Below are 8,554 nucleotides of genomic sequence, written 5' to 3'. Positions count from 1 at the left end.
GATCAGTTGTTGCAGACCAAGCCCCTCTCTGCTGCTGCCAGAAGACGACCCCCACCCCCAGCACTCCCAGGGGAGGAGCCACGCGGGTCTCGGTCAGCAGTGGCCGCCGGACAGCGAGAGCCGCCGCGGGAGCTGCGAGGTGGTGGTGAAATGGAGGGGAGTTAACGTGTGCGCTCTTCGACACTACACGTCTTCAGGCTTCTCCTGGATTCCTGGGAGAACACGAGCCTCGCGCAAGCTTTGGGCCTTTGCAGCTGCATCTTGCCCTCTCTGGCTCGCCTGAGCCCCCAGCGCAGTCTCCACCTGGCATTCAGGGACGCGTGTCGGGGCGGGAGCCGAGACCCGGATGGCTCTTTGCCCGCCCCCTCGCGCTCTCCACTGTCGCTCGGCTTTTGCTCTTTTCCTTTCTCCGTGGACGCTTAGCCAAGGGATTGCGCAAGCCTAGTGCTCGCGGTCCTTCAAGAGCCAGGGCCCAGACACACTCCAGGCCAGGGACACCCTTGCCCCTCCCACTCCAGCCGCCCTACCCCCAGGGTCCCCCCACCATAACCCCATGGAGCTCGCGGGCCCGCCGGCGGCGCCCTCGGGAGGCCGCGTGGGGCGCAGCAGCTCCCCCAGCCGGACGCAGGAGCCGCACGCCGGAACGCGCCGTCTCGCCGCCGGAGGTGCTAAACTTCACACTCCGCGTCTTCTTCAGCACGGAGGGGCTCTGCTAGACTGCCTGTCGGGGACCAGGGGACGCGAACTCTTGCGACTGTGTGGCTCCTCGGCCATTCCATGCATCCCCCTTCGTGCCAACCCGGTCTTCCGCGGCTCAGCCTCAGCCTCTTGTCGCCCTACCCGCTCCCTCTTTCGAGGCCCTTCCTGAGACCCCACGAAGTCCCCTGGGACCCCCAAGCAGACCTGAACACCCCCTGCACCCTCTTTCTGTCTTCTCCGCCTCTCGCCCTGCTTGGTCCTGGGGGCTGCTGGAGACTGGACGTCCCGCCCGGCCAGTGAGAGGGCCAAGCGCAAATTCGGATCGGTTCAGGATCCGGGGTGGGGCCGGACTCGGAGCCCCTTTCCGGCGAGGTTCTTGAGCGCTAGGGCCCCAGGGCTGCTCCTCTGTCCCCTTCCCTGTGTGTCTCTTCTTCGCAACCAGTCCTCCGTCTTCTCCCTGCCTTTCTCTCTTCCTTTCCTGTCCTCCCTAAATGCCCAAAGCCTCGCAGGGCGGGGCACGTAGGTGGGGCTCGAGCTGCCCCTGCCCCGATTCCGCCCCCTGCTGGCGCTTTCCCGTGCCTCCGGAGCCACACATGACGCAATTCAATGCAACTGCAAACTGCAGTGGATGCTTCCGTGGCCCCCAGCAGGGGTCCCCGAGCCGTGCACACTGAGAATGAGCGGAGAGGGGACGGCCCTGGAGCCGGGCTGCGGGCGAAGGGTGGCTGCCGAGACCCCCCCCACCCCCGGCCCTGTCAAGCTCTCCACCGCCCTCGCCCCCAGCGAGGACACACCTCTCCCTCCCGGCCCCCGCTCCCTCCCTGCAGCCTCCCTCTCCCAGGCTCGCAGATCCCTCCCCCTGCACCTCCCCGGCGCCCTCCCCCTCCGCGGCCCCCTCCCGCGTCCTTCCTCCTCCCCCCGCCGCCCCGACCCGGGCCTCCGGTAGGCCGGGCTGCGCCAATCCGCGCCGCGGCCCGCCCCCTGACGCCGAGCTGGGCCCGTGAGGCCCCGCCCGCTGACGTCCGGGATTTGCATGAGTTCTTGTGCAGCCGCGGCCCGGGCTCAGTTGTCTGAGCGAGAGCGAGCCGGGAGCCGGGGCGGGCGCGGGCAGCGGCGGGCCGGCCGGGTGGTGCTGGGTGAGCGGCGGCGGCGGAGGCAGCGGCGGCGGCGCGGGCGGTGGGGGCGCCTCGGCCGGGGCGGCAGCTGGGCGCCGGCGGGAGCCAGCAGCGTCTGCAACCGCGCCGGCCGCCCGCGCCCCGGCGCGCTCCGGCTGGGCCATGGAGCTGCCAGCTGTTGGCGAGCACGTCTTCGCGGTGGAGAGCATCGAGAAGAAGCGGATCCGCAAGGTAGGGCGGCGCGGGGGCGGCGGCGGGGCGGCGAGGGAGCGGCGGCCGGGGAGGGGGTGGGGAGGCTGCGGGCCGGAGCCGGGGATCCCGCGGAAGCTGATGGAGTGCTGTCTCTTCCCCCCGCAGGGCAGAGTGGAGTATCTGGTGAAATGGAGAGGCTGGTCCCCCAAGTAAGTCGCGGCGGAGGGCGGCGGGGGGCCGCCGGGGTGCCGAGGCGCGGGGCTCCCGGGCGGCCGGCCCCGCGAGCTGGTGGGGCGGTGGGGGGAGCGGAGGGAGGCGGGGTGGAGGTGGGGTGGAGGGTGCAGGGAGGAGGGGGTGGGGAAGTCGGTGGCAGGCACTGGGGAAGCCGAGCCGCCGAGCCCGAGCCCGGCGCCCTGTGTTGTGCTCCGCTCTCCGGGAAATGCCATCACTAATTTATGCACTAAAAGGAGCCGGAGGAGCTGGAGAGACGCGGGGCCGAGCCGGGGAGGCCGGCGGAGGGAGGGAGGGCGCAGGCAGTGACTGATGTGCAGCAGAAAATGGCTCCTTTCCCCTTTCCCTCCACCGAACGGCTCCATATTGCAAAACCAAAAAAAAAAAAAAAAAAAAAAAAAAAAAAATTAAAAAGCGACGAAAATGCAATTGTGTGCCTCCTCCCTTCTAGGGGTGCAGGAAGGGGAAGAAAAAAGGCAGAAAATGTTGGGGACTGTCACTGCGGCGCTTTTGGTGGGGATTTTTTTTCTTTAATTTGAAATGCGAAGGCACCGGATGGAGACAGACGCGCAGGCACACGCACACACACACTCACACACACAGGGAGAGGCATATTTTTGTGTTGCTGAGTATTGGGGGGTTGCTTGCCCGTGACAGCGGGCTCCTGGGCCGCGAGGGGGTGTGGGAAGGCCGCCGGGCTGTCGGTTATCGGATTAGGGGTCAAATGGAGCGCGGCTGAAGCCCTCGCCGAGACTCGGGGCTGGGCAGAGGAGGAGGGGGACTGCGACTTGCATTTTGGCTGCTTTGCACGCAGGGTTCCTGGTGAGCAAAGTGGCTTTGGAGCATGTCGCAGTAGCATGCTTAAAATTCTTGACAACTGCAAAATAAACTGCTAGTTTCATTTTCTTTACTCCTCCCGTTTCTTCCTGCCCTTGTGCTTTTATTTTTACTGGGGGGGGGGGGGGGCTGCAGTGTATCAGGGACCGTGTTAGGCCTGCAGAGATCTACCTTCCTTTCTCCACATTCACAGCTAAATAGCTTTCGGTTCCTGGAGACAGAGTAGGGCCTGATGTCATTCCCCACCTGGAGCCCGCAAAGCTGGCTCCGTTTTTTTGACGCCGTGTCCCCCTCCCTTTTCCCTTGCAAGATATAACACGTGGGAACCCGAGGAGAACATCCTGGATCCCCGGCTGCTGATCGCCTTCCAGAACAGGTGAGCGTCCCCCAAGCAGCCGCCGCCCGCTGCCTTGACCGTATATGGGAATGGGAAAGTGGGCGACGCAGCAATAGGAAAGGGGAAAAGGGCGGGGGAGGGGGCTGGCGGGAGTCCCCCCGCCCACCGGCCTGAACGGGCAGGGCTGCGGTCTCGGTACTTCTAACCAATGTCCTTGGCGGTTGCTGCAGCTCGAGGGTGGGGGCGGGGCAAAGGCGAGGCTCGTGTTTTGGGGGAACTGCGGGAAGGGTGCATGCGGTGGCCCCGCAGCTGTCCGGAGAACTAGGGGCCAGGCCTGGTTCCCCGCGGCCCATTCCTGTTGCAACCTTGCAGCCCCACCTCCGAAGCCTAGGTGTTGCTTTCCTGCAGCCACTGGCCGCTTGGCACCGGCACCTCGCGGGGCAGCTCCCAGGGAGCTGGCATTGTGAAACCACCCGGACGTCACGGAACTGAACTTAACCTGTTGGCGCCTGGAGAAAAGTTGACAAGGCCTTAAGCCCCCACCCCCACTCCCCAGGGAGCTTGGGGTCTGCCGGGAGTAGATTCTGTCTGTCTCCAGGTTCCCTTCACACACACACACACCCCGACTGGGCTATTTGGTGGGGTAGGGCACGCCATCCTCAAGGCAGAGGAACTTAGCCCAAGGGCGCTGGGTGAGCGCTGACTGCTGGTGGAGGGGTGGCTCTTCCGAGGGGCTCATCGTGGTGCGTACAGATGCTTGTCACGCTGCAGCTGCTGCAGCTGGACTCACCGCGGTGGCTGTGGTTCTCTGTTTCGGGGAGGACAGAGGGGGAAGGGCGAGGAGGGGAGGAGCCGCAGGAGCCCTGGGAGCTCGGCCACCCCGCTGCCTCCCATTCCTCCTCCCCCTTTTATTTTGCATTATTTCCTGTGGTGCGTTTGGCGCTAAAACTAAACTCTAGCCCCTCTGAGCAAGCGTCCGGCGGGGAAGTTTCTCTCCCACGACGCAGGGGGGCGCCGAGCAGGGATCCTGCCCCGACTCCACCTGGGAGTTCACCAGCATGTAACCATGTCAGCGGCTGATGCCATGTTGCATAATGGGTCCCCGAAGAATTAAAACGCAGGCTGTTGCAATGCCACGCAACTTCGGAATCAGGCCCCGGCCCCAAGGCATGGTGGCGCTCCCCTGAGTTAGCCCAAGGGCAGCGGAGGGTGTGGGGGTCGTGACTGGGGAATGGGCTGCAACTTTGGCAAACGCTGGAGAGTCCACTCCCATGGAGGGCTGGACAGTGCTTGGGACAACCCGCCCGCCCACACCTCCCCAGCCGCGGGTCACCCTTCAGCTGGCCCGCAGGCAGAAGCCTGGCGGCTGTCGCAACCGGTGCCTCCGCCCGTGGGCTTTATTCTTAATTTGGAAATCGAGGCGGCCGGGAGCCTGGCTCTAAAGAGAAGGCGGTGCTTGTCCGCCCCGCCCCCGCCCCGCCCACCTGCTCAGCCCGGGCTGAGCGGAGCCGGTTAACCAGGTGGCTGCGAACCTGGCCAGACCCTGGCCACAGCGGTCGGCTCCCGCCCCCAGCCCCTAATTGGCTCATTTGCCGCTGTGTAAACAAGGGCGCAGCCCCTCCCCCTGTTTAGTGCCTGGCCTTTAAGAAAAACGAGTACTCCCTTCTGCTGGCGACACTCGTTATCTGAATCTTAATGAGTTCATTAGCATCTCATGCTTGTGACTGGGAGGGGCGAGGTCGGCGCACACCTCGACGGACTAGTTTGTGTCCCTGGACCCCCGAGCCCCTTTCCACTTTGCACAGAGCCCCGGGCCCAGCGCTGTGGGTGCCAGTGCCGGCCACCCAGCCACGACCTGCCGCCTCCTGGGCGCAGAGGCAGGGCTGTGGGGGGGCATTGGTTCAGGTGGGGACATCAGAGGTGGGGGAGCCTTTCCCCGAGGATTTCCTGGGCGGATGAGGGTTGGTGAGAGCGTAAAGCAGGGCGCTGGCACCTGACCGAGGCGCCCAACTGGCAGCAGAGGCTACCTTCCGCCTGGAGCTTTTCATCCCTCCGTGTCCTGCCCGATGTTGGCCGGAGGTGTGGGGAGTGTCCACCCTGAGGCTAACAGCGCTGCCCTCTGTCCCCCCCACCCCCCAGGGAACGGCAGGAGCAGTTGATGGGATATCGGAAGAGAGGGCCGAAGCCCAAACCGCTGGTGGTGCAGGTGAATACGCCCACGAGCCCTAATCTTGAAGCTTTGTCCAGCCCCGGCGGGGGGGGGGGGATTCCCGAGCACCCCAATTCCGCTTCCTTTCTCCTGGACCTCCCACACCCCGCCCCCCTTGACGCAGCTGCGGACGCGGGGGTGGGGTGGCGGTGGGGGCTGGGAAGCTGCTGCTGCTCCTGGCATGCTGTGGGGCTGCCTCACCCTCCTCTCACCCCCGACTCCGTGCCCTCAGGTGCCTACCTTTGCCCGTCGCTCCAATGTACTGACCGGACTCCAGGACTCCTCCGCGGACAGCCGCGCCAAGCTGGAGCTGGGCGCGCAGGGCAAGGGCCAGGGGCACCAGTACGAGCTCAACAGCAAGAAGCATCACCAGTACCAGCCGCACAGCAAGGAGCGGGCGGGCAAGCCCCCACCGCCGGGCAAGAGCGGCAAATACTACTACCAGCTCAACAGCAAGAAGCACCACCCTTACCAGCCCGACCCCAAAATGTACGACCTGCAGTACCAGGGCGGCCACAAGGAGGCGCCCAGCCCCACCTGCCCGGACCTGGGCGCCAAGAGCCACCAGCCCGACAAGTGGGCCCACGGTGCGGGGGCCAAGGGCTACCTGGGAGCCGTGAAACCCCTGGCCGGAGCGGCCGGAGCTCCGGGAAAAGGCTCCGAGAAGGGCCCCCCCAACGGGATGACACCGGCCCCCAAGGAGGCGGTGACGGGCAACGGGATTGGGGGCAAGATGAAGATCGTCAAGAACAAGAACAAAAACGGGCGCATCGTGATCGTGATGAGCAAGTACATGGAGAACGGCATGCAGGCGGTGAAGATCAAATCCGGAGAGGCGGCCGAGGGCGAGGCCCGCTCCCCCAGCCACAAGAAGCGGGCCCCCGAGGAGCGCCACCCCCCGGCCGACAGGACTTTGAAGAAGGCGGCAGGTGCGGAGGAGAAGAAGCCGGAGGCGCCCTCCAAGAGGAGGGAGGAGGAGGCGCCGGGGGTCGGTGACCCGCCGCCGCAGGACGCGGCCGCCCGTAAGCTGTCCCCGCCCAAGGAGGCCTTCAGCGAGCAGCCCCTGCAGCTCACCACCAAGCCCGACCTGCTGGCCTGGGACCCGGCCCGGGGCGCGCACGCCCCTTCCCACCACCATCACCACCACCACCACCACCACCACCACCACGCCGTCGGCCTCAACCTGTCCCACGCGCGCAAGCGCTGCCTCTCCGAGACCCACGGCGAGCGCGAGCCCTGCAAGAAGCGCCTGACGGCGCGCAGCATCAGCACCCCCACCTGCCTGGGGGGCAGCCCGGCCGCCGAGCGCCCCGTGGACGCGCCGCCCGCCGCCGCCGCGCTCCCGCAGCCCGAGGTCATCCTGCTGGACTCGGACCTGGACGAGCCCATAGACTTGCGCTGCGTCAAGACGCGCGGCGACGCCGGGGAACCGCCCAGCTCCCTCCACGTGAAGCCGGAGGCGCCCGCGACGGTGGCGGTGGCGGCGGTGGCGGCAGCGGCGCCGGCTACAGCGGCCGAGAAGCCTCCGGCCGGGGCCCAGGACGAGCCCGCGGAGCCGCTGAGCGAGTTCAAGCCCTTCTTTGGGAATATAATTATCACCGACGTCACCGCGAACTGCCTCACCGTCACGTTCAAGGAGTACGTGACGGTGTAGCCTGAGGGCGTGGGAAGGGGACGCGCCACCCACTCGGGGACTTAGCACCTGGGGGCTCGGGGCGGGCTCCCGTCTCGCCGACCGCGGGAGGTCCGGGCGGTGCCCGCTCCTGGGGGAGGTGCCCGCCCCGGAGGAGGTGCCCGCCGCGGCCCGCCTCCTCCCACGCGGTGGCGGCCCCGGGTGTCGCCCGCCCCGCCCTCGTGGACCTCCGGACCCGACAGGGCAGCCACGCGCGGCGGTGTCAGAGTTATAGTATTATATTTTAACCGTGCTAACTTGTCAAGTGCTGACTCTTACTCCCGTTTGTACGTGGTGTTATTATTGAAATGTATTGTTTGAGCTCAAAAGGCCCGACCACCCCCCTTCGGGCTGCTATATATATATATTTATTTGTAGGTATTTATATATTGAAATATAAAAACCTAGATTTATGGAGTTTCCTCTAGATCATGTTATATTCTATATCAGACAGACTATTTTCTGTTGACCTTTTCCCTCTTCGTTCAGTATTTCGGTTGATTTCATCTCCTCCCTTCCAGGAACTGCAATACCAGTGACCTTGGTATATATTTTTTGATACTGTACACATGGATGTGTTGTTTCTATGTGCAAAAAAGAAAAAAGAAAAAGAAAAAAAAAGAAGGTTTGTTAAAAGGCTAAACGAGCTCTCTAGAAACTGCTGCTACTAGAAACGTCTAAACTATAAGCTTCCAGTTATTACCTGCTTGAATGTAAATATTAAATGGAGATGTTGAAGGTGCATTTTTGCTGTTTGAGATGAGCGCGGAGGGAACGCCCGAGATGGCCGGAGCCCTCTCCTCGCCGCGCTTACGCCGTAGGTCCCGGGGAGGACAGCCACCGCGTCCTCCGATGTCGCAGGACACGCAGAGTGGACTGGTTTCGCGGGCGCCCGCGCAGGAGCGGTGACCCCGCTCCCCGGGAGGTCGAGAGGCGCTCGACCGAAAGGGGGAGCTCCCGCGGGGGTGCCCAGGGCACCGGCAGACCCCGGGGTCTGGGTAGTGAGCGGCGCGGAGCTAGGCCCCCGCGCCACACCCGCCGGGCGGTGGCCTTTGTCCCTCTCCCCACCACCCTGGGCGCAGCGTACGCAGGGGCCGGCCTTGGCGGGGCAGGGATGTCTCTTCTTAATAATCCCCGCCCGGCAGGGCAGGCTCGGCGGGGCGGGGAACCCCCTCACCCTCTCCAGCGTCCCTTGCTGGCATCGCCGGCCCCGCCCCACCGAGGAAGCCGCCGAGGCTCCTTCTCTGCCAGGCTCGCTCCCC

The 8,554-nt window shown here is 65.2% G+C and overlaps 1 protein-coding gene across 1 annotated transcript; it reads left to right on the top strand.

Annotated features, from left to right (window-relative positions):
- Positions 1-1,925: 1,925 nt before the first annotated feature.
- Positions 1,926-8,016, top strand: CBX4 (chromobox 4). The gene is made up of 5 exons (XM_063080779.1): positions 1,926-2,045; positions 2,172-2,215; positions 3,385-3,450; positions 5,551-5,617; positions 5,853-8,016. Exons 1-5 carry the CDS (start codon positions 1,977-1,979, stop codon positions 7,272-7,274), a joined length of 1,668 nt encoding a protein of 555 aa, XP_062936849.1. The 5' UTR covers positions 1,926-1,976; the 3' UTR covers positions 7,275-8,016.
- The last annotated feature ends 538 nt before the right edge of the window (positions 8,017-8,554 follow it).

This window comes from Cynocephalus volans, chromosome 16 (assembly GCF_027409185.1).
Source record: "Cynocephalus volans isolate mCynVol1 chromosome 16, mCynVol1.pri, whole genome shotgun sequence".
Lineage (NCBI taxonomy): Eukaryota > Metazoa > Chordata > Mammalia > Dermoptera > Cynocephalidae > Cynocephalus > Cynocephalus volans.
The sequence above is the reverse complement of the archived record's forward strand: the minus strand, read 5'-3'. Positions and strand labels throughout refer to the sequence as shown.

What these genes read in the sequence shown, in the direction of transcription:
- CBX4 (XM_063080779.1), top strand. Translation starts at nt 1,977, where the DNA reads ATGGAGCTGCCAGCTGTTGGCGAGCACGTCTTCGCGGTGGAGAGCATC. An exon ending in TGGAGAGGCTGGTCCCCCAA is followed by an intron (nt 2,216 to 3,384) that starts GTAAGTCGCGGC and finishes TTCCCTTGCAAG; the next exon opens with ATATAACACGTGGGAACCCG. An exon ending in CCAAACCGCTGGTGGTGCAG is followed by an intron (nt 5,618 to 5,852) that starts GTGAATACGCCC and finishes CCGTGCCCTCAG; the next exon opens with GTGCCTACCTTTGCCCGTCG.